The following is a 24946-nucleotide window of genomic DNA, read 5'->3' as shown; positions in this document are numbered from 1 at the left end:
ACTCTGTCGGTGGGGGTTGGGTCGAATAAAACATTCGTGTTAAGGCCGGCGAGTGTACTTGAGTTCCACAACTCCTCCTCCTTGCTCCCATTGGTCAACAAGCCGTGACGTACGACTCCGGGTAACTATGTAATGGGTTTCTATGTTAGAATCTACGCTTTTGCCTGTTTCATTGATTCAGACAAAAGCTTCCCTGGTTTGTGCTTAGTAGCTGTTTTGCTGTACGCAAACAAAGAGACGTCGAGCACGAGCTTTTTTTCACCGCTTGCAAGCTTTTGAAGCATTTTCTCCAAAGGATTCTGTTTGCTGAACGGTAAGCTTCAATTTAATGTCCATCATTTTTGAAGAAAACATGCCATTTTGTACTCGTTCGTAGTGATATATTAATGACAAACTTTCCTCCCTAGATGGCTCGGGGGAAAGCGTATCGTCGCTCGGAGTCCTTGAGATTCAAAGCGACTGAACGCCATCTCGAGGTTGAGATAAGTCATCGGAGAGCCTTTGTATACCGTAGGTTCAAACTATATAATTTGTAGCAATTTTATGTTTTTACGCTGTGTGGCATAATGTCTTTTTCGATGGGCGAAAACATACGTAGCAAGTCGTCTTTTTGTATTCATTATTATTTCACTCTATGCGTCATAGATAGCAAGTTTTAAAGTTATGTTCAATGTTAGAGTGTAAATAAAATTAGGACTTGTTAATTTGTTGCGTTAGCACGTTAACTGTCGTCAATTAACCGTGAGCAAAACAAAGCGCGGCAGATTTGAATTCGTTTCCGACCAATCAAAGGGCACTAATCTAGTGACGTAATGTTGCGTAAAACACAAGCGACTCAGAGTTGTAACCGTCTTGGACCAATCAAAGGGCACCAATGTAGATGCACTGCAGATTTGAATATGTCTCGGACCAATCAAAGGGCACCAATGTAGGTACGTAGTAGTAGTACGAAGTTTATACTCGTTATGGAATAGAAATGAGCTAACCAAGAAAAAAGTATTCATAGAGAACATAAAGCAAATGTTCCGCAAGCAACGCAACAGAAATTTTCAGCATGCCCGCAAAACAAAGTAGCGTTAAAACAATGTATGCAAACTCGAAATTAATCCACAAACACATATTACTCACACACGTAAATGAATGAAAACATTGTCTCTCCTGTACTAAGTAATATGTTACGAACAAGTGTGACTGTTAATGCTCACTATATGCTCAAGGATGAGCCCGCCAGATGTTTTTGTAATGTAAAATGTAATAATGAACAGAAATGTTTTATCAATAAATTAAAAACCTGAACCTTCTGTACTTAATAAAAATGTTTTATGTTTAATAGTGATGTTATGTTTGTACTATTGACAGTGTTTTAATAAGGGATTTGTTATTTTAGGGTTTTATACATATATAAAATTATTTTAGGGATTGGTCCCACTTGGGAATAGATTTTGTGACCCACAAGCTAAAAGGAGTTTGACATCCCTGTAAATTTTTTGTGTATGGTAACGGGTACAAGGAAAAGCAAGTAAAAGTTATTAAAATCATTTAGTTGATCTATTTTTTTTAAATAGGTCATGGTACTGGGCGCCGTCACAAAGTGAACCAGTGGCCAATTTCTCCTTTTACTCAGCGGAGCCACAAGTTGGTCATTCCAGCGTCTTCAGACAAGAAGGTATCATATTTTTAAGCAATAAAATAATTGATTGTGATATGACTAGTCAATGTTTTGATAAGAAATACATTATGTTTTATAGTTTGTGTTGCTCATTGGCGACTCACATCTACGAAGCATCGCGGATGGCTATGTCGATGTGCCGAAGGGCTACCTGGACTTTGGTGTCATGTCCACTCCTGGCGCAAACGCGTCCGAGCTCGCAAAGGAAGTACTCAATGTCGATGTGCCGAGGACACCCGATGTTGTTTGCCTTTTGGCCCCTGGCAACAACTTGACAGCAAGTCGGACGCCTGATGAGGCAGGAGTGGATTTCCACACACTTCTTTGTCATGTCTCCAGTCGCTGGCCGAATAAGGTATGCAGGCGTTGTGTTACTAGGTGTATATTTGGTTCTATAATTATTGTGGACACATGTAGGTTGTATTATTGTTGAAATGGGTGTGTAAATATGAATGTTTGTAATAATTCTTTCTCATAGGTATTTGTCCTGGACTTTCCTCCACGATTGACCGTGGGTTTGGCCCAACAAGAATATCTGCGTCAGGAGTATCATCGTGTAGCAGCACGCATGGGTATGCTTAAAAAGTTTGTAATAAAATAATGTTAGTGATTACATGGCATATGAGTGTAATAATGTCCACACTATAATGCCCTACTTTTTTGACGTTTAAACCAACAAGGGTCTTGCCACAAATACTGTCAATTTCAAAAGCATTGTCACCTTTAGAATAATAGTGAGAACTGTTTTTTGGTAGATTTGCCGGTGTTTCAAACATAGTTTATCAACAGTTTTAAGAATATTTGGGCAGATGCTATGTGGACAGCTGCAGCGTACAGACAGGTGTCACCGTACTACTTTTCTTTCTTTCAGTTTCTTTATAAAAAACAAAAAGTGAGGAAGCTGATAAAAATATATATAATTTCCATTGCAACTGTAAAGGTTTTTAAAGGCGACGTCAACTCCCACAAAATCTACAAAGATATTTTTATGCACCCCCTAAGGACTCAACTTGTATCTGAGGCTCAGTTTGAAGTGGAAAACGTGAAAATAGTTGCATGAATATGCTCATAATAATGTACTGATTTTAATTTGTTAGGGATCAAGTACTTGTCTGCTGTTGCTTCCTTCCCCTTGAAGAACTTGAAACTGTGGAGTCGAGACGGTGTAAGTTAATGTTTTTTTTGTTGTTGTTGCATGTGCACTCAGTTGTATACATAAATATGTAGAATCATTGCAGATACAAGTGTAATGAAGGTTATTGTTAAATTTGTAATTAATTATTAATTTATTTTTTAGGTCAATTTTAATTATGTGTTTTTGCAGGTCCACTTGAGTGATGATCATGGTATGGACATACTGACGCAGTTGATGTGGAATGGTGCTCATCAGGTTAGTCGTTTTGTATTTACTGTGTTTCCTGTGTATGTGTGTTATTGTAGTGAGCTTTGATTTTTCATCAGACTTTTCAAAGTTTATTTTCATAACTTATGTGTAATTTGTATTTTATGGGATATGTAAAAACATTTATGACTGGTTTCAATTATGTGTAAAACAAAGTTTTATCATTGGTCTTTTTATCTTCAGCACCTTACAGAACTTGCGCCCCCACCTGTGGTACAAGCTGTTGTGAGGCCACCATCACCAACATGTACTCCTACAATTGTGGTAAAGGGAGAGACTGTGGTTCCACGTGTGCTTAACCCTTTCAAGTGGATCATTCTTGGACCAGGAAGGAAGGTAATATAACTTGCATATTGTCAAAGTTTTTCTCTTTAGTTATTACTAATATTTATCAAGTATTTAGTTTCTAATGTTAAGTCCTCAACATTTGTCGAAGTAGTGGTCAGGGGTTATCATTAATACAATTTACATTGTTTGTCATTACAGAGGAACCATAATAAGAAACTTGAGGAGTCCTGCAGTGTACCTTGCAAAAAAATTAAAATTGAGGATGAGGAAGAGGTTTGTTAATATATATTTTTAAAACAATCGGGATATGCATAATGACTCATGATTGACAGGAGCTATTCAGTAATGGTTTGTCTCCTATTTTCTTCCATAGATTGTGCTCAAGGAGTGTTTCATCTCTCTCACTCCAGTGTGGTTCAGCAGTGAGATCCTGGATGCGATGGAGAAGGTTTCACCATCAGATATGTCCAGTCGTGTGGAGTGCAAAGTGGTTTCAAAGGAAATAAAGGTAATGTGCATGTACAGTACATCTCATGGTAAAATTCTATCATTAAGTGTCTTCAGTCATTTTACTCGACACATTATAGATTGCTAACATTTTAATGGCTTATACTGTACACAAACAGCAGATCCAAAAATTGATTTTGTCTTTCTTTTTTAGAAATCATGCCCAGACAAAGCAAGATATGGCCGCATGAGGGTTTCTGCTGACAAGAAGACTCGGCCGAAGTCACAGGTTTGTGTGTGTGTGCTTTTGCTAATTTGTGGAATGTTTGACGTATTCATAACTGATTGTTGCACAGTTTTTGTTGATGGGAGAGGAGAACATCTTACTTTGTTGCACTGACTAAAGGATTGTGAAGCAGCCGAATGCAATGATTATTGATGAAACAATGTTTTTTTTTTTTTTTTACATTTTTATTTCACAGGTTGTTCTCAAAGAATGTTTCGTCCCTCTAACCCGAGTCACTATGGGCGATGCAACTTTAGGTGTGACGGATAAGGTTGTTCCAGCGGACCTTTCTAAGCCTATGCGTTGCACAGCAGAGCCGAAAGAACAAAAAGTAAGTTGCATGGCTTTACAATAGAATCCTAACATAAAGTGGCTCCAGTCATTTTTCTTGGCACTCTCAATTGTTTAAAGAAAATTTAAAGCACTTTAATGTCCAAAAGTAGTTGTATTACTAATGTGGGGATTAGTTTTTGTAATATTTTTCTGCCTTTCATCAGCCATCCTACGCAGACATTGTGAGATATGGACGAAGGGTTGAGCCACCCAAGAGGACTTTGCTGAAGTCACAGGTTTGTGTTTAGTTGTTGTTGTCATTTTAAACAATAAAATAGCTTGTGTAGGACTGATTGACATCGTTTGAGTAGACAGGAGAGAACAGAATCTTAATTTTTAGCCTTGAGTAAATGATTGGAAAGGAAAACATAGCAGTGGTCGTTGTTTGTTCAATGGACCGTTGACAAGTCATTTTTTGAAATAAATTATACAAGCAGTTATTGTTCTTCTTTATTTTTTTATTTATTTATTTTGTTTTAGGCAACACAAAGGCCGGTGGTCGTTGAAAGTCTGTCCTCCCGTACTGCAAACGTCACTGTGCAAGAGGTTTGTTTTCTGACTTCAGAATTACTCAAGTTACATAAAATTACTATGGTTCATAATTAGTAATAGACTTTGTAATTTGTTTTTGTTTTCTTCAAGCATTAACAACATCAGTTTTATGCACTTTGGTTGTGGTATTATAGGGCTCTTCAACCTTTTAGTAAGTGAGTTACTTGTATAGTAATGATTAATGCAAAAGATTATTTGTTTGTAATGAAGAAAAAGGTTTAAATGATATTACATTTATTTCAAATGATAACTGCTAAAATGTTAGCAGAAAATAACACTGGGAGCAAGCTATTGATAGACTACCTATCATGTAAAGACATGCAGAGTTGTGATTTAATCAATGGAGCATGGATTGGGTTGCCCTTGTTTTGCCTTGTCCATGTCATGTTGTATGCATTAAGGGTGTGTAATTTAGAAACTTCTGTTTTATAGGCAACACAAAGACCTGTGGTGAATAGAAGTTCGTCTTCTTCCAGTCCAGTGAAAAAGGCAGTGCAGGAGGTTAGTTCCCTGGATTATATGTAAAAAATTGCTTAAAAGTACTTTGATTGTCGTGTTTATTTTTATCATGCCTGTAAAGTTTTAGCTAAATACTTTATGTCTGGAGGTCGTGATTAACGCTGTTGTTAGTGTAGAAGGAAATTCTTTAATATAACTATTGTGTAATCTACTGTAAACCTCATCTGTGATGCTGTGTATGACAACACTTCTGTATTCCTATTTTTGTGTTGTGTGTTAAATTTTGTATACAGTTAATTTGCAGTTAGTGCAATAAAAAAAATGAATGCTTTCCTGAATGGTTTACTGTTCATTGCAGAGGAAGAGAGCTTCCAACAAGCAGCATACACCGCAGATCAGTTCCAAGATCATCCGAAATACGACTGCTGGTCACGGTAATGTCTCTACATTCTATGTTTTTGGGTCTAGTTATACTTTTGAGTCATTTGCAACTGAGTTTAACTTCACATTTGAGGCTCATCCACACATTGAGGGAGCAAACACTACCTACCAGCCTATTTCCTTTGGGCGTCCAAGCCATACTACAGAGTGTCATGACAAAAGTTTGAATGGGTCTTTTCATCAGGGAGACAGTCGGTTGAACCATCCAGGCAAGCAGTGTATGGCCATATGTTATGTTGGTGTGGCAAAGCACACGGTTAGCAGCATTTTTTCATGGTGTGCAGAAGATTTAGATAAAGTTGTTGTTTTAGGTGATAGTCTGTACACGTATTTATACAACAATAACATGATCGGTGGCTATCACGATTATTTAAACGGGGATGAATTACCTAAGCTGCTAGTTATTGAAGGTAAGAAATTTCAGTTCGACAATGTAATTGTGGCACAAGGTTATTTATCCTTTGTTGACGAAACCAAGATTGTGGAGGGTGGAAGCCTCAGTCTGTTACATGCATTGTGCACAATTTTTGATAAAGTTGACGCGTGTTTACTGACCATCGGCTGTTATACCACTGCAATTATTTGTCAAAGTGGACACTATTCAGTTTTGGATTCCCATGCCCGCAGTGCATGTGGAATGCCAGTTGCTGGTGGTAAAAGTGTCATAGTTTACTTTCGTGGGCTACAAGATGTTTATGATCACTTATGCAATTTCATCAAAATGACATGTAAAGGCAAAACTCTTTATGAGTTTTCAGGGTTGCATGTTGTGCACACAGGCTCATATGACAAATCTGTTGATCTCGGAATGATAGTTTTGGATTCCCTTGAACTTAAATCTAAGATATTCTTAAGGAGCAGTATTTCAAAAACCGCGAAAATTCATGATTCCATTCCACGAAATACAGATAAATTGTGTGTGAGCAATTTTACTTCGACTAACAAGCCAATTAGTCCTACAATAATTCAAAGGAAAACCATTAGTGCACATACTAATGGATTCAACATACCAATGTCATTTGGAGCATCAATTGACCCTTCAGAGTGTGGCAGCAATGGTTTAAATGAAACTTCTCTGATAGACACATTGATTTCCTCGATGGTTCAGCAATCTGAACATTGTGTTGAAATGCCTGCAGTGGAAGACCCTATGTCACAGTCGCATAAGATGTCATTGAGAAGTCGCGTTTCAACTGCACTCAAAAATCACAATGACATAGCACATGTTGAGGACATTCAATTTGTTGGTAATATGACCTCTAAAAGTATGTCGTTTGAACCAGTTTGTAAAGAAGCAGCACAAGCAATATGTGATCGGCTGAAATTGGAGTTTCAAAATCCAGATGCACCAGAGTCATCAGCTTTTGGTTTGTTAGGTTCTCCTTGCAAAAAAGAGAAAATTGTCAGTGATGGCAACTGTTTCTTTCGAGCAGTCTCCCAAGGTCTGAGTGGCTCACAAAAGAACCACAGGAAAATTAGACTCGCTGTTGTAAAGCAAATGGAATCCAATCCACTTTTATATAAAAAATATTTAAGAAATCAGCACTCATCCGTAGAAGAATATATAAAAAAATCAAAGATGCAATACGTTGGTAGTTGGGCTACTGAAGTAGAAATTCAAGCAGCAGCAGATTGTGTAGGGCTAAATATCTTTACATTCTATCAAAATAAGTGGCTAAAATATAGTTCAAATGCAAAACAAGGCATTTACCTGGAAAATTGCAATGGCAAACATTATGAAACAGTTATTTGTGTAAATAAGCCGGAATGGCAAAACTGTTATGGTTTGTGTGAAAATACATTCAACACAGTATACAATTTTCGGAAGCAAAATACAAGTCAAAGTTCATGTGAATGCAGGACAACTGCTAACAGTACTGCCATTTTGAGTATGGGTAAAAGGCTAAGTATTGACAATAAAGCATCTAATGTTAATGACAATGTTACAAGTCACCAAACGCGTTCTTCCAAATATTTGAAGGAGAAACACCGACATCAAAGAAAAAGTCAATATCAAGAAAACATACAAAATCCTTTGTACAAGGCAAAGGTTACCATAACTAGTTTAAAAAGGTACCACCAAAACCCTTGGCACAAAGAGAAACTTAAAGAAATGAGTATAAAGAGATATATGCAAAACGCATTGCATCAAGAAAAAGTGAAAGAAAGTAGTATTCGGAAATATCGGCAAAACGCATTGCATCAAGAAAAAGTGAAAGAAAGTAGTATTCGGAAATATCGGCAAAACGCATTGCATCAAGAAAAAGTGAAAGAAAGTAGTATTCGGAAATATCGGCAAAACGCATTGCATCAAGAAAAAGTGAAAGAAAGTAGTATTCGGAAATATCGGCAAAACGCATTGCATAGAGAAAAATTGAAAGAAAGTAGTTTTCGGAAATATTGGCAAAACACATTGCATAGAGAAAAAGTGAAACAAAGAAGTTTAAAGAAGTATTGTCATAGTGTGTTACACAGAGAGAACGTAAAACTGAGAAGTATAAACAAATACCATAATAATCCTGATCATAGGAAAAATGTAAAAGAAGCCAACAAAAAGAGAAAACAAAAATTTAAAAATAAATTAGCACAATTTGAAGCTGTTCTAGAGAATTTTTATGATAAAGTTAAAAATGGGCCAGAATTTGTATGTAGCATTTGCCATAGATTACTGTTTAGACATCAGGTTTTACAATGTAAAAGAGACAATTATATTACAAACAAGGCAATATCTGTAATAGCACAGAAATGTATAACTGAGGACTATTTACATAAATGTAGTGATGAATGTGTAGAACCATGTAGCTTGTTAGATTCAGCTCGAGGCCAGCTGTGGATTTGCTTCACATGCAATAGTAAGATCAAAAAGGGTGTACTGCCTCCCGAATCCACAATTAATAATTTGACAGTCAAACCTATTCCGCCTGAATTGGCATGTTTGAACAGCTTAGAACAACATTTGATTGCATTACATATACCATTCATGAAAATGCTAGCGTTACCTAAAGGTGGCCAAAATGGAGTACATGGACCAGTTACATGTGTTCCTGCGAACGTTGTGCAAACTACTAATATGCTGCCTCGTCTAAGTATGGAAGGTTCTTTATTGCCTGTAAAATTGAAGCGTAAGATAACGTATAAAGGTCATTATGAATATCAATTTGTCGACACAATGCACATTCAACAAGCATTACAATTTCTAAAATTAACAAATGTGTATTATAAAGATGTAGAATTTAATGAAGCATGGATAAATGAGTTTTGCAGGGAACAGGACGAGGATGGAGAGATTATGAATAATACTAATGTAGAAAGTTGCAAAAAAACTATTGATGTTGAAGATGAGCTTTTGCATGATAGACAACAACATTGCATGTTCCAAGACACCTGTCTAATGCCTGTTGATATAGGCCAGGAAGCATTAGATCAGTATTTTGATGACATTTTGAATTTGGCCCCGGCAGAAGGGAATAACCCTGTTAAATTGCTTTCCGATCGTACAAATGAAGCCAAATGTTTCCCAGTGTTATTTCCACAGGGACAAAATACATACCATAATAGCAGACCACATCGACTTACATTGGCACGTTATTTCAATAACAGAATTTTACATGCTGATGGCAGGTTTGCAAAAAATGTAGAGTATATCTTTTTTGCCCAGTACATGTCTGTCAGAGAAATCTCAGAAAAGAAGACTAGGACAAGCCTAGCTGCTTAAACAGCAAAAAGAGTAACTCAGACCAGCCAAGATTGACTTTTCTATGCCGGCATAGGGAAAAAAAGCTTGGGCAAATGTAACTCGTGGGTCTTCCAACGCCAGTTTTCCACTTGCCCAGCCGTTCCCCCTGGCTTTTATTGAATAGAAGCATAGCAGATTACAAGACACAACAAAAGAGCCAGCCGGGCGCCACCGGCAGCTGGGCCAAGGTCCCGGCTCACACTTTCGTGCGTCAACAGTTCTATCTAAGGACAGGGTCAAGATGAACTAGGATTGCATAAATGGGCAACAATGAACTAAGCACATAATGATAACAACCTAATATATGATTCCCTTCACAATGTCCGAGATTGATCAGGTTATTTCAAATGTATCTATCGCGTTGCGTAAAGGAAATAAAGGCCAGTCACATCAAAAGCTGAGTGATGACCTTTTAAACAATGAAGAATCTTTAAAAAAGTTATTACAATTTGATGAAGGGTATCGTTTTCTTAAACCCATAAGAGGCACACCAGCTTTTTGGTCCGGGGTTCAAAAAGACTTGACAGCATGCATTCGGCAACTTGGGATACCGACATGGTTTTGTTCATTTTCTTCTGCTGATTTGAGGTGGAAAACACTTCTGTACAGTATTTTGAAAAATGAGGGTAGAACACAGACAGTGCAAGACTTAGAATGGGCAGACAAATGCGAGCTTTTGCGTCACAATCCTGTAGCAGCAGCAAGATATTTTGATTTTCGCTGGCATGTCTTTTTACGGGAGGTGCTCATGTCTAATTCACAGCCAATTGGAAAAATTGTGGACTACTTTTATCGGATAGAATTTCAGCAGCGCGGTTCACCTCATACTCACTGTCTTTTTTGGATCCAAAATGCGCCACTGATTGACAAAAACACTGATGACGAAGTATGTCAATTTATAGATAAATATGTAACATGTGAAATACCGTCAAAAGATCAGCCATTATTGGACATAGTAAAGTCAGTACAAGAGCATTCAAAGCAACATACCAAAACTTGTAAAAAGAAAAACACAGTTTGCCGTTTCAATTTTCCCAGGCAAACATCCACTAGGACATTTATTTGTCGGAGCAAAAGTGATAACTCAACCAAAGAACAATGCAAATGTGCGGTAGATGACACAAATAATTTAGCAAAATGCACGTGTGTGAATGAGAGTAAGAAAAACAGTACCCAAGCATCCGAAATTATGAGAGCAATTAAGACAGCCCTTTCGGATAAAAATGCAAACTATGATAATGTAGAACATTTGTTTGCGAGCCTTGGTATGAATCAGACAATGTTTGAGGATGCATATCAATGCTTTAGTCGAAATACACATGTCGTTTTGAAAAGGGACGTTAATGAGGTGTGGATAAATCAGTATAATAAGCCACTGCTTAAATGCTGGAATGCAAACATGGACATACAGTACGTGGTAGATGCTTACGCATGTATCGTGTACATCATTTCGTATATATCAAAGGCAGAGAGAGAAATGGGGCTGTTGTTGCGGAATGCACAACAAGAAGCACTAAAAGAAGGTAATACCTCTGCAAAGGAAGCATTGAAAAAGCTAGGCAGTGTCTACCTGCATAACAGAGAGGTGTGCGCTCAAGAGGCGGTTTACAGGTTAACTAATATGCATCTCAAAGAATGCTCAAGAAAAGTAGTATTTGTACCAACTGGGGACAATCAAGTAAAAATGAGTTTGCCTTTAAATGTGTTAAGACAAAAGGCAGCGACAAACAATCTGACCACAGATGATATGTGGATGACTAGTTTTGTTGATCGGTATAAAAATAGACCGAATGACTCTGTTTTTAATGATATGTGTATGGCCACATTTGCATCGGAGTATCGCGTTTTGAGTAAAAATGAGAAGTCACAAAATCGGATCAAACTAAACAACAATTATGGTTTTATCACTAGGAGAACACACACAAATCCAGCAGTAATTCGTTATATGCGGTTTTCTGAAACAAAAAATCCGGAATTATTTTATCAAAGTGTGATGCAGTTATTTTTACCGTACCGCATAGATGCACAGCTCAAACCGCTAAACTGTGTATTATTTGAGCAGTTTTATAAAAATGGTCTTGTAGAGTTCAGTGATGGCTCAAGACATTCTGTGAAGTCGGTTGTAGAATACAATCGAAGCATGTTTGAAAAAGAAGCCGATGAATTGGAATCTGTCCAGAATATGATTGATTCGGAAGGTATTTTGGAAGATGCCTGGTGTGCGCTCTTTCCCGAACAAGAACTAGAGCGGTTACAATGCATGCAGGAACAAAAAGCGAAAGACCAAATGCAAGAACAACATGTTGAAAATATTCCAGATTTAGCAGAAGCTAACCAAAAAAGTTTGCATTTGGAAAAGAGAAAAAACATCATGAGCAGAAGTGATGGCTTGGTTTTAATTAGATCTCTCAATCAGACACAACTATCAGTTTTCTTTGAAATTCGACAATGGTGCTTAGGAAAGATAGCGGGCAAAAATCCAGATCCATTACACTTATTTATCACAGGTGGTGCCGGGACAGGGAAAAGTCATCTAATTAAAGCAATTCAATATGAAGCAACAAGATTGTTGTCAACAATTTGTCAACGTCCTGACAGCATCAGTGTTTTAATAACTGCTCCTACAGGGATTGCTGCATACAATTTACATGCATCAACCATTCACAACACATTTAGTATTAGCAAAGATTGTCGACTACCTTACACACCACTGGGCGAAGAAAAGCTGAATTCATTGCGCGCTTACTATAGTGAATTGCAGATTCTGATAATTGATGAAATATCTATGGTTGATCACAAAATGTTGTCATACATTCACGGTAGATTGAGACAAATTAAACAAACCGGTGACTTTTACCCCTTTGGTAAAGTCAGTATAATTGCGGTCGGAGATTTTTTCCAGTTACCTCCAGTGAAAGGAAAACCTCTTTATGTAGATGAGGTGGGTTTTAACTTATGGTCCAGTCTTTTTAAAGTTGTAGAATTGAAAGACATAGTCAGACAGAAAGACACCGCGTTTGCAGAGTTGCTAAATAGAATAAGAACTCGATCCAAAGGAACCCCAATGTTAAAAACTGACATAGACACACTAAAAAAATGTGAAACCGGTGAAGTCAGCACAGCACTGCACATATTTCCGACAAACAAACAAGTAAATGATCACAATATTCAACAGCTTACAAAGACTTGTCCTGAATATTTTGAGATAGATGCGCAGGATTTTGTAACTAATAAGAAAACTGGCAAACTAGAGCTAAAAAGTGGACACCATGCCAGAACGTACGACACGTATTTAGCAGAAAAAATCTTTCTGGGAAAAGGTGCACGCGTAATGTTGTGTAAGAATGTCGATGTTATGGACGGTCTCGTTAACGGTGTTTGCGGAAAAGTTACAGATATTATTAGTTCCCAGCACAATGGTTTTCCCCAGGCGATTTATGTTAAATTTGATGATGATAGTATCGGTGCGCAAAGTAGGAAATGTGCAGGTTCCAATTTATTTGCTTCTATAGGTTCCACCGCGATACAACCAGAGGAAGAAAGGGTCACAAAACAAGGTGGCCTGCGCCGTCAATTTCCGCTTAAACTTGCATGGGCTTGTACAATACACAAAGTACAAGGAATTACGGTTGATAAAGTTGTTGTGTCCCTCCAAAAAATATTTTCTGCCGGACAGGCATATGTGGCCTTAAGTCGTGTTACCAGTTTGTCTGGGTTAATTATTCAAGATTTTCAAGAAAAAGCGCTGTATTGTAAAGAATACATTAAGGATGCAATGCAGAGTATGTCCAGATTCCCGATTGAAAACGTAATAAATACCAAACTCAACACACATGCATTTTCAATTTTTATGATGAATGTGCAAAATTTGACCCGCCATGTATCAGATTTGGCATTATGTACACAGCATTTGCAACTTAATTGTATTGCTGTTACTGAAACATGGTTACCTGCTGCTTTCTCAGAGGAAACAGTCAAAATTGATGGTTACAGTTTTCATAGTGCACCACGGAGTTTAGCATATAATGGCAGCAACCCCACTTTGATTTCTTTGCAGCAACAACAACATGGTGGCGTAGGCATGTATGTTGAACACCATATGAAATATGAGATAATCAAAGTACCAAATGTCAATTTAGAATGCTGGGCTTACAAATGTGCTGCGTCCAATATTTTAGTTGTAATCATTTATCGACCGCCATCATACCCCAAGACTTTATTTAAAGAAAATCTCGGCAAGTTACTTGATTGGCTAGATCCGTTAAGTAACACCATAGCTGTCATGGGAGATTTCAATGATGACTTTCTTCAATCATCCACAATCTGCAAATTTGTAATAGACAAAGGCTACTCTCAGTTTGTCACTCAGCCAACAACAGAAAAGGGAACACTAATTGATCATGTGTATGTAAAAACAACACACTATGATGTCGAATCATTGGTGTTGCCAACATATTTCAGTGATCACGAAGGAATATTATGTACTTTTAAACTTAAATGTATTTCTACTGACACAGAAAATTGATGTATTTTCTCACCCGAATGACAACGGTTTTGCACGAAGATTCAAGAACCGTGCCAATCTTGCAGTTCACATCATTATGAGTCCTTTGACGCGAGCTTCCAACTACTCCATGATGACAACCGTTATGCTTGAGGAATCAAGAATTGCATAAAGTTTGCAGTTCAGGTCACTCATAGCAACAGTCTGAGCGTTGGTAACACTCGCATTGCTTTAGAAATGGGCTCACGGGCTCTCCTCCAAACTCATGAAATTTGTCAATACAGTTATCCCCCCCTACTTCGCGGTTAATAGTGGGTGTCAACCCCCCGCAAAGTCTGAAACCCGCGAAGTAGGGTATCAGTTCCTAGATTTCTATGTATGCCGGAATAGCCACAGTAACCATAAACAATCCTTTTTTTGTTTATATATTTTATTTCCTTTCTCCTATTATTTAACATTACATTATCCTTATTAACATTATTGTAGCTTCATTAAATAACTAATATTACTTAGTTTGTTGAGAATTTGTTCTCAGGACTGGTTATTTGCACCAAGACTCCGGTGAAAGAGTACGCAAGTCATCACGTTCAACTTCACATTTATTTTGGCTCATGTATGGTGTATCATGTATTAACTGTTGAATAATAAATCAACAACAATGTTAAAGTCAGTCAACTAACATATAAACACTTGCCAAACTTTAATCTATGAATTTACTGTATTTTTAGCAGACATTAGCGGGTTAGCAACAATTAACAACTACCAACTATAAAGTGCAACCTCTACACAAACGAACACATAAACAGAATAAATACTCATCGCTTACTAAACATAGGCAGCAGCGTGCGTTATCACCATAAATGATAATAAACTATAAATATGAGCTTACGTTGTCATTCACTACGTCACCGTAACGAGCCGAATGACGCATAAATTATTGTTTATTTTAAAATATTTTTAATTTTTCCTGTGAAAACTTGCGAAGTACTGAGACCGCGATATCTGAGACTGCGAAGTAGGAGGGATCACTGTACAGCAGAAATCCACTGGCTTTGATTGTCACGTTGGCTTCAGATTGTCACAGAACCAATAAATGAAAAAGGTATACAAATTGAGCACATAAATAACACACTATGATGTAGAATCAGTTGTGTTGCCGACATATATCAATCATTTAGGGATAGTATATATTTGTTAAATTAATTCTCTGTGTTGTGGTAAGTACATTTAACTAATTTTCACACACATTCACAGAGTAGCTATCCTCCAGAAACGTATATGACATTGTTTGTGAAGTTGTCAAGAACATTACTATTTTGCAATACAGTACATGCTGTCATTCTAACATTATAGCAGTGGCATTATGCTCCTCCTAAACTTATGGAGCAGAGTGTGGGGACACTTTACCTGATGAGATTTAGATTATGTATATACGTATTAGGCGATTGGAATTCTACCAATTTAAATGCTGTCAGAGTGATTCATGGAAAGAATAAAATGCTCAAATATTTGTACATGTAAACTGTTTAAATGTTACCAAGCTGGTAAACGTGGAGCCTTGGCACTTGTTAAGTAGTTCATGTATTTATTCATGCGTTAATATTTATTTTGGGGGGAATAATAAATGTACATAACTTGTTTGTTAATATAGCTTGCAAAATCAACTGTTTTTCTTTTAATTGGACAGACTTGAAATTTTAAAATTAAAATATAAAACTTTAAAATCTTAAAACAATGTGTCATTAGAAATTGTAATGTGTTTATTTGATTTATTATTTTTTAAGTCTCTCCCTGTCTGATTAAAGGAAAAGCAACAATTGATTCTAAACTATTGACATAATGAAGGCTGGTCAAGTACCTCGCAATACATGTGTAAAAATGCATAAGTATTGTGCAGCAGCATCACAGCCTAATAATTCATTTAGGAAAAGGCGATTAATAGGTGAAAATTTGTCTGTAATGTCATACCTGCAGAAAGTGAAACTAATGTATTCCCTCAGTAGAACGCAACTGTCCACTTATTATAATTTTTTTTAATTACATTTGAATTTAGTTCAATGAAATTTTGGCCTGTTTGACTGCCGCTGCTTTGTCTTATTTCGTGCCCCCTCCTCGTGGCATGGAGGGGGTGCTAGATGGCGATGACCAAATTGGATGCAGCTGTCTGGATTCTGTGACGACCCACCAGAACAACATTTGAGATGGGCCATCTCCAAAGTGATGCGGCTATGGCGATGGATAGGCACCAGGTTTTGTGGAGGACTTCCTTCTTAGCGTCACCATTCATCTTCATTGTAATCATCAAAATGGACCGTTATCATTTAATGTGGTACAATGTGTTATCTTAGCACTCTGCATCACTTGTGAAGCCCTTAGAAAAACTGTTGTGATAAAGGACTATGTAAATAAATTAGACTGGTTTTGATGTTCTTAGAGACTGTGTAGTGATCGAGGACAATTTCAAATAAATTTGACTTGACAACTGACTTGACAAACCCTGTGAGACTTTATGGTTTATGCGCTATGCAAAAGAATTTTACGTCACCTCACTCTTAAAATGTATGTTTATTTAGCATAGGTTGATAACATTAAATGTGAATAAGGCTGATAATGAGGTTTTTAGGTTTGCCTTGTCTGATTGTGGCCAGGATATTGATATTAAGTCCTATTCAGCCTTGTTTGATAACAGTAAATGTAGACAAATGTGAGAAGGGACTTGTCAAAAACTACAAGTTAGTGTTTTGAAATCATTGTGGCCTTTCCATTCTCCAGAGTACTTAGGAGCAAGATCAGGTAAGTCCAGCACAGGACATAAAACCTAAACAAATACATAAAAAATGTTTTGCCTAAGCTAGGTGGCGCTATTACAATGATGAAAAATAAGATCATACTTGTCGTTCGGCCTGAACTCTTATCTTATATGTCTTTAATAAAGGGGCTCTACACAGGAGTGAAAAATGTGAAGAGAGTAAATGGTTTTGTTGGCAGTAGATGTCAATGTCTTGGTAATATAATACATTTAGTAGATGTCTTGAGAACGAGTATGATATCAAATTTGTAAAGTTTTGAGAAGATAGGATCATCCGGGTTCAATGACAGCAACTTTTACTGTGATGAAAAAACATGGGAGTTTGAAGTGGCTAAAATATCAAGGGTTATGCCAGGCCAAACGAGCATATAGAGGTAGGTGAATGTTTGAACTCAATGTTTTAGAAAATGTCAAATTTTCATGAACAGGCGCATTACAGTGGAATATATGTTTGTTGATTTCTTCAGGAATGGATTGTCATCCAATGTGTGAAATTGTGAGAAGATCAGATCATCTGGGTGAAATTACAGCAGCTTTTACTGGTCTGATAAATCTTCAGAATGAAAATGGACGTGGAAGCCGCGCCCATTATCGAAACCGTAAAATTTGGTGGAGCTCAGTTGGCCTGTCTCGAGGCTTGTCAGACTTAATTTCAGCAATATTACTTCAAAGGGCTCAGCGAAACACATTAAAACATTTCAAACATGCTATATTTTTGGCTGCCACTAGGTGGCGCTGCAGTACGACAATAAATACATTGATAGATGTGTTACGCATGGGACACTCATCGAATGTATGAAATTTCGAAAAGATAAGATCATCTGGGTCCTAATACTGCAACTTTGTTTGTTTTGGCGAGACATCGGCCTGACATTTTTGTTAGCCACGAGACGGCCCTATAAGTAATGCAAAAAATTATTAAACGGATGTGTTAAGGGCATGAGTCTTCATGTACAGTATCTGAAAAGTTTCAGAATTTTTTTAAGCTTGTACAGCTGAGTTATTAAGGTTTTTGTCACATGTGACAAAGTAAAATAAAACACATATTTTGAAGCCCCGCCTCCATCCCATTTTTCAACGATTCTTCACGAAAACTTGAATAAGTGCGGCTCCCAGTCAGATAAAACACCATAGCAAATTTGAAGTCGATTGGGTCAAGCATTTAGGAGAAAAAAGGAGCAGTTCAGGACCTGCAAATGAGAAAAAACGGGCCAAAAGTGCACATTCAAAAATTCATAACTCCTTTTCTGTATATCTGAGCACATGGCTCGCATAGACTTTTTTGTAGGTCTCTAGGTCCTACATATGCCTAAAAAATTTCTTAGATCTAGGTCAAACGGGCCGGGACAAGCTGCACTTTTTGGACCTTAAGTGGCGCTGCAGAGTCATTTTATTTGCATTGTTTTAGAAACACAAAAATATCAAATTTTTCACCAGACGTTGGAGTATAAACAGGTCGGGGTATGAACACGGAGTATGAACGATGAAATATTAGTTGTAGATGACTTCAGTGCAGGAGCCTTATCAAATATGTAAAATTTAGAGAAGGTGGGATAATGTGGGTTTAGTAATTGCAGCTTTTATTGTTACAGTTGTGTGACTTTCAATGCCGTATAGGCTACGCCCATTGTCGAAACATCGTACTATTTTGTGGAGGGCATTAGGCATGGCCAATGGCGTTTCAGAAAACATTTAAAGGATATCACCTCAAGGGGTTCAGCAGAGTACATAAAAACGTTAAGGACTTGGTATATTTTTTGCTGGCACTAGGTGGCGCTCACACTACGATAAAAAATAGGCTTGTAGGTGTGTTTCACATTGGACTCCTATCCCATATATGACGTTTTGAAAATATTGGATCACCTAGGTACAATTACAGCAACTTTTACCGTTTTGGCGAGACATCGGACTTTGAGTTGGCATAGAGCCCACGCCCTCTATTGAAAAGTCATAAAAGTTAAGGACCTTCATGTTCCAAAGTCTCACAAGCTTTTCTAACCATTTTTGAGTTCATTTAGTCAAACAGGCAGTGCACAGTACATAAAAAAATAAAAAATGAGATTTTAGTCCGCCACTGGGTGGCGCTGTAAATGATTAGAAAGTTTATCACATAGCTGTATTATTGCATGACTTTTAAAGTCCCAGGAAAATTTCAGATGTTTTGAAGCTGTCATAGCTGAGTTATTAAGATTTTTGTCACTCATGGCGAAGGAAGTATTAAACATCATTTGAAGCTCCGCCCGCATTTTTTATGTCAAGAGATCTTCACGATATTTGGACTATGTGTGCCCCTCAGTTGGATAATGATTCATGCTAAAGTTGAAGGTAATGGGGTGAATCGTTTAAGAGAAAAAGGCACTAGTTAGAGACCAGCTAATGTCTAAGAATGGGACAAAACTGCACATTAAAAAAATTCATAACAATTTTTCTGTACATCCTAGCACATCACTTCCATTGACATTTTTGTAGGTCTTACAGTCCTTCATTAGCCTACAAAGTTTCATAGCTGTAGGTCAAACCAAACAGGATTGACTGTAATCTTTCGACTAATGACTTTTTTTGCAGCCACTAGGTGGCGTTAGATTTAAACTGGAATATATTTTTGTCGCTATGTTCAGGAGAATATTTTTATCCAATGTGTGAAATTGTGAGAAGATCAGATCATCTGGGTCAAATTACAGCAACTTTTACTGGACAGATAAAGCTTCGGAATGAAAATGGTCATAGAGGCCACGCCCAATATCGAAACTTCGTAAAATTTGGTGGAGGTCAGCAAGGCTGTCTAGAGGCTTGTCAGACTTAATTTCAGCGATATTACTTCAAAGGGCTCAGCAAAACACATAAAAACGTTTAAAAAATGCTATATTTTTGGCTGCCACTAGGTGGCACTCACACTAGAGCAAAAAATAAGTTGATAGGTGTATTCCGCATTGGAAATCCATCAAATATGTAATGTTTAGAAAAGATAAGACCCTCTTGGTCCAAATACAGCAACTTTGTTCGTTTTCGCGAGAAATCAGACTGACATTTTTGTTTGCCACCAAACAAAAAAAACAAACAAAAAAAAGCGCTGCACAGTAAATAATAATAATAACTAGAGCTGCAAGCAGCTATAAAGGGCCCTCGCAGACCTGTGCACGTTGAGGTATGAACAGGTCGGGGTATGAACAAGGACTATGAACGATGAAAAAGTAGTTGTAGATGACTTCAGTGCAGGACTATTACCAAATATGTAAAATTTAGACAAAGTGGGACAATGTGTGTGGAGTTACTGCAGCTTTTATTGTTCCAATTTTGTGACTTTCAATGCCATATAGGCCACACCCACTGTCGAAACATTGTACTGATTTGTGGGGGGCATAAGGCATGGCCACTGGCTTTTCAGAAAACATTTAAGGGATATCACTTCAAGGGGCTCAGCAGAGTACATAAAAACATTAAGGATTTGCTATATATTTTGCTGCCACTAGGTGGCGCTCGTACTATGATAAAAAATAGGCTTGTAGGTGTGTTTCACATTGGACTCCCATCCCATATATGAATTTTTGCAAACATCAGATCATCTAGGTCCAATTACAGCAACTTTTACCGTTTTGGTGAGAAATCGGACTTTGAGCTGGCATACAGGCCACGCCTTTGATTGAAAAATCATAAAAGTTGAGAACCTTCATTCTCCACTGTGTCATAGCTTTTCTGACCATTTTTTAGTTCATGTAGTCAAACAGACATTGCACAGTACATGAGAGTGTAAAAAATTAGATTTTTGTCCGCCACTAGGTGGCGCTGTAAATGATTTGGATGTTTATCACATAGCTGTATTAGGGCATGACTTTTAAACTCCCTGAAGTGTTTCACATGATTTGAAGCTGAAACAGCTGAGTTATTAAGGTTTTTGTCACTCTTGGCGAAGAAAATATTCAAAACAATTTGAAGCTCCGCCCACATCTTACAAGTCATGGGATCTTCACAATTTTTGGGAGATTTGTGCCGCTATATCTGCTAATAGTCCATGCCAACGTAGAAGTTAATCGGGTGAACCGTTTAAGAGAAAAAGGCACTAGATTTAGACCGGCTAATAACTAAGAATGGGGCAAAATTGAAATAAAAAAAAAATCATAAAAATTATTCTGTACATCTTAGCACATCACTCCTATTGACTTTTTTGTAGGTCTTACAATCCTACATATGCCTAAAAACTTTTATAGTGTTAGGTCAAACCAAACAGGAATAACTCCAATCTTTCGACTAATGACATTTTTTGCAGCCACTAGGTGGCGCTAGCTTTAAACTGGAATATATGTTTGTCGATGTCTTCAGGAACAGAATTTCATCCAATGTGTGAAATTGTGAGAAGATCAGATCATCTGGGTCAAATTACAGCAGCTTTTACTGGTCCGTTAAATTTTCGGAATGAAAATGGACGTAAAGGCCACGCCCATCATCGAAAATTCGTAAAATTTGGTGGAGGTCAGCAGGGCTGTCTAGAGGCTTGTCACACTTAATTTCAGCGATATTACTTTAAAGGGCTTAGCTAAACACGTAAAAATGTTTCAAAAATGCTATTTTTTTGGCTGCCACTAGGTGGCGCTCGCACTATAGCAAAAAATACGTTGATAGGTGTAATCTGCATTGGAAATCCATCAAATATGTAATGTTTAGAAAAGATAAGACTATCTGGGACCAAACACAGCAACTTTGTTCGTTTTGGCGAGACATCAGACTGACATTTTTGTTTGCCACTAGATGGCCTCACAAGCAATTGAAGATTTGTTTAACCACTTGTGTTAAGGGCTTGAGTCTCCATGTGTCTGTGAAGTTTCAGATTTTTCTAAGCTTGTAAAGCTGAGTTATAAAGGTTTGTTTCACATGTGGCAAAGTAATCATCAAAGGCATAATATAAAGCCCCGCCCCCAACATATTTGTTGGCGGATCGTCACAAAAATTTGAACAATTGTGCCTGACAGTCAGATAAAACATCACAGCAAATTTGAAGTCGATCGGGTCAAGCGTTTGGGAGAAAAAAGGAGCAGTTCGGGACCTGCAAATGAGCAAAAACGGGCCAAAAGTGCACATTCAAAAATTCATAACTCTCTTTCTGTACATCTGAGCATATGGCTCGCGCTGACTTTTTTGTAGGGCTCGAGGTCCTACATAAGGCTACAAAATTTTGTAGCTTTAGGTCAAACGGGCCGGGAGTGAGAGGCTATTTTCCACTCATAAGGCCATTTTGGGGCCAATTTGAGCCACTTTTTTCGTTTTGGCGAGTCATCTGACTTTGAGGTGGCGTGCAGACTACGCCCATTATCGAAAAGTCGTAAAATTTTAAAACCTTAATATTCCATGTCTTAATGATATTCTGACCAATTTTCATTTGTTTAACTCAAACAGACTGAGCACAATACATGAAAGTGTAAAAAATGACATTTTAATCAACCACTAGGCGGCGCTAGTAGGTATTTAAAAAAACTTTTTTCAAAGGTGTTAAAGGCATAAGTTTCCATGTGTCTATGAAGTTTTAGATTTTTTTAAGATAGTACATCAAAGTTATTAAGGTTTATGTCACTCTTGGCGAAGGAAAAATTGAACACATAATTTGAACCCACGCCCCTATCATATATGTCAGCGGATCTACACCAAATTTTGCCCACTTGTGCCCCTATGTGTGAATATTGACCACAGCAAATTTGAAGGTGATTGAGTAAAGCGTTTAGGAGAAACAAAGAGCAGTTTGGGACCTGCAAACGTGCAAAAATGGGCCAAAAATGCACATTCAAAAAATCATAACTCTTTTTCTGTACATCTGAGCACATGGCTCGCGCTGACTTTTTTGTAGGTCTCTAGGTCCTACATATGCCTAAAAATGTTCGTAGCTCTAGGTCAAACGGGCCGGGACCAGGTGCACTTTTTCAACCTTAGGTGGCGCTGCAGAGCCATTTTTTTTGCATTGTTTTGGGAAACACAAAATTATCCAATTTTTCACCGGGCCCGACAAATGTGCAAATTTTGGTGACTTTTCGTGCATGTTTAGGCCCTCAAAATTGGAAAAGCGCTGCACAGTAAATAATAATAATAATAATAACTAGAGCTGCAAGCAGCTATAAAGGGCCCTCACAGACCTGTGCACGTTGGGGTTTGAACAGGTCGGGGTTTGAACAAGGACTATGAATGATGAAAAATTTGTTGTAGATCACTTCAGTGCAGGACTATTACCAAATATGTAAAATTTAGACAAGGTCGGACAATGTGTGTGGAGTTACTGCAGCTTTTATTGTTCCAATTTTGTGACTTTCAATGCCATATAGGCCACACCCACTGTCGAAACATTGTACTGATTTGTGGGGGGCATAAGGCATGGCCACTGGCTTTTCAGAAAACATTTAAGGGATATATCACTTCAAGGGGCTCAGCAGAGTACATAAAAACATTAAGGAATTGCTATATTTTTTGCTGCCACTAGGTGGCGCTCGTACTATGATAAAAAATAGGCTTGTAGGTGTGTTTCACATTGGACTCCCATCCCATATATGAAGTTTTGCAAACAGCAGATCATCTAGGTCCAATTACAGCAACTTTTACCGTTTTGGGGAGACATCAGACTTTGAGTTTGCATAGAGGCCACACCCTTTAATGAAAAGTCATAAAAGTTGAGAACCTTAATGTTCCAATGTGTCATAGCTTTTCTGACCATTTTTTAGTTCATTTAGTCAAACAGGCATTTCACAGTACATAAAAGTATAAAAAATGATATTTTTGTCCGCCACTGGGTGGCGCTGTAAATGTTTGAAAGTTTATCACATAGCTGTATTATTGCATTACTTTTAAAGGCCCAGGAAAGTTTCAGATGGTTTGAAGCTGTCATAGCTGAGTTATTAAGATTTTTGTTACTCTTGGCAAAGGAAGTATTAAACATAATTTGAAGCTCCGCCCCCATCTTTTATGTCAAGAGATCTTCACGATATTTGGACTATGTGTGCCCCTCAGTTGGATGATGATTCATGCCAAAGTTGAAGGTAATGGGGTGAATCATTTAAGAGAAAAAGGCACTAGTTTGAGACCAGCTAATGTCTAAGAATGGGACAAAACTGCACATTAAAAAAATTCATAACAATTTTTCTGTACATCCTAGCACATCACTTGTATTGACTTTTTTGTAGGGCATGCAGTCATTCATTTGCCTACAAAGTTTCATAGCTGTAGGTCAAACCAAACAGGATTGACTGTAATCGTTCGACTAATGACATTTTTTGCAGCCACTAGGTGGCGCTAGCTTTAAACTGGAATATATTTTTGTCGATATGTTCAGGAGAATATTTTCATCCAATGTGTGAAATTGTGAGAAGATCAGATCATCTGGGTCAAATTACAGCAACTTTTACTGGACAGATAAAGCTTCGGAATGAAAATGGCCGTAGAGGCCACACCCATTATCGAAACTTCGTAAAATTTGGTGGAGGTCAGCAGGGCTGTCTAGAGGCTTTTCAGACTTAATTTCAGCGATATTACTTCAAAGGGCTCAGCTAAACACATAAAAATGTTTAAAAAATGCTATATTTTTGGCTGCCACTAGGTGGCGCTCGCACTATAACAAAAAATACGTTAATAGGTGTATTCCGCATTGAAAACCCATCAAATATATGAAGTTTAGAAAAGATAAGCCCTTCTGGGACCAAACACAGCAACTTTGTTCGTTTTGGCGAGACATCAGACTGACATTTTTGTTTGCCACTAGATGGTTTTATAAGCAATTGAAGATTTTTTTAAACACTTGTGTTAAGGGCTTGAGTCTTCATGTTTCTGTGAATTTTCAGATTTTTCCAAGCTTGTAAAGCTGAGTTATAAAGGTTTGTTTCACATGTGGCAAAGTAATCATCAAAGGCATAATATAAAGCCCCGCCCCCAACATATTTGATGGCGGATCATCACAAAAATTTGAACAATTGTGCCTCACAGTCAGATAAAACATCACAGCAAATTTGAAGTCGATCAGGTCAAGGGTTTGGGAGAAAAAAGGAGCAGTTCG

General features: G+C 37.5%; 4 protein-coding genes across 24 annotated transcripts in view; all 4 read left to right on the top strand.

Annotated features, from left to right (window-relative positions):
• Positions 1–24946, top strand: part of LOC148420573 (uncharacterized) — a 70807-nt gene that overhangs the window by 20327 nt on the left and 25534 nt on the right. The window lies entirely within an intron of this gene.
• Positions 408–16603, top strand: LOC148420576 (uncharacterized). Its single transcript, XM_088419077.1, has 15 exons — positions 408–510; positions 1566–1666; positions 1749–2024; positions 2148–2241; positions 2767–2834; positions 2994–3059; positions 3255–3407; positions 3733–3867; positions 4021–4095; positions 4289–4423; positions 4590–4661; positions 4906–4971; positions 5410–5478; positions 5795–5870; positions 16253–16603. The coding sequence occupies exons 1-15, from the start codon at positions 408–410 to the stop codon at positions 16315–16317; spliced, it is 1554 nt and encodes a 517-aa protein (XP_088275203.1). The 3' UTR covers positions 16318–16603.
• On the top strand, positions 6930–9598 carry LOC148420578 (uncharacterized). The gene is made up of 2 exons (XM_088420585.1): positions 6930–7715; positions 8421–9598. The coding sequence occupies exons 1-2, from the start codon at positions 6977–6979 to the stop codon at positions 9590–9592; spliced, it is 1911 nt and encodes a 636-aa protein (XP_088276711.1). The 5' UTR covers positions 6930–6976; the 3' UTR covers positions 9593–9598.
• Positions 9918–16603, top strand: LOC148420577 (uncharacterized). Its single transcript, XM_088420471.1, has one exon. The coding sequence runs from the start codon at positions 9918–9920 to the stop codon at positions 14136–14138; it is 4221 nt and encodes a 1406-aa protein (XP_088276597.1). The 3' UTR covers positions 14139–16603.

This window comes from Hippichthys cyanospilos, chromosome 7, assembly GCF_059441005.1.
Source record: "Hippichthys cyanospilos isolate Australia breed blue-spotted pipefish chromosome 7, RoL_Hcya_1.0, whole genome shotgun sequence".
Lineage (NCBI taxonomy): Eukaryota > Metazoa > Chordata > Actinopteri > Syngnathiformes > Syngnathidae > Hippichthys > Hippichthys cyanospilos.
This window is presented reverse-complemented; position numbering and strand designations above follow the sequence as displayed.

Coding starts and splice junctions, on each gene's coding strand:
- LOC148420576 (XM_088419077.1), top strand. CDS start 408: ATGGCTCGGGGGAAAGCGTATCGTCGCTCGGAGTCCTTGAGATTCAAA. Junction 511..1,565: donor TCGGAGAGCCTTTGTATACC/GTAGGTTCAAAC, acceptor TTTTTTAAATAG/GTCATGGTACTGGGCGCCGT. Junction 4,096..4,288: donor AGACTCGGCCGAAGTCACAG/GTTTGTGTGTGT, acceptor TTTATTTCACAG/GTTGTTCTCAAAGAATGTTT.
- LOC148420578 (XM_088420585.1), top strand. CDS start 6,977: ATGGTTCAGCAATCTGAACATTGTGTTGAAATGCCTGCAGTGGAAGAC. Junction 7,716..8,420: donor TTTTCGGAAGCAAAATACAA/GTCAAAGTTCAT, acceptor AAAATGTAAAAG/AAGCCAACAAAAAGAGAAAA.
- LOC148420577 (XM_088420471.1), top strand. CDS start 9,918: ATGATTCCCTTCACAATGTCCGAGATTGATCAGGTTATTTCAAATGTA.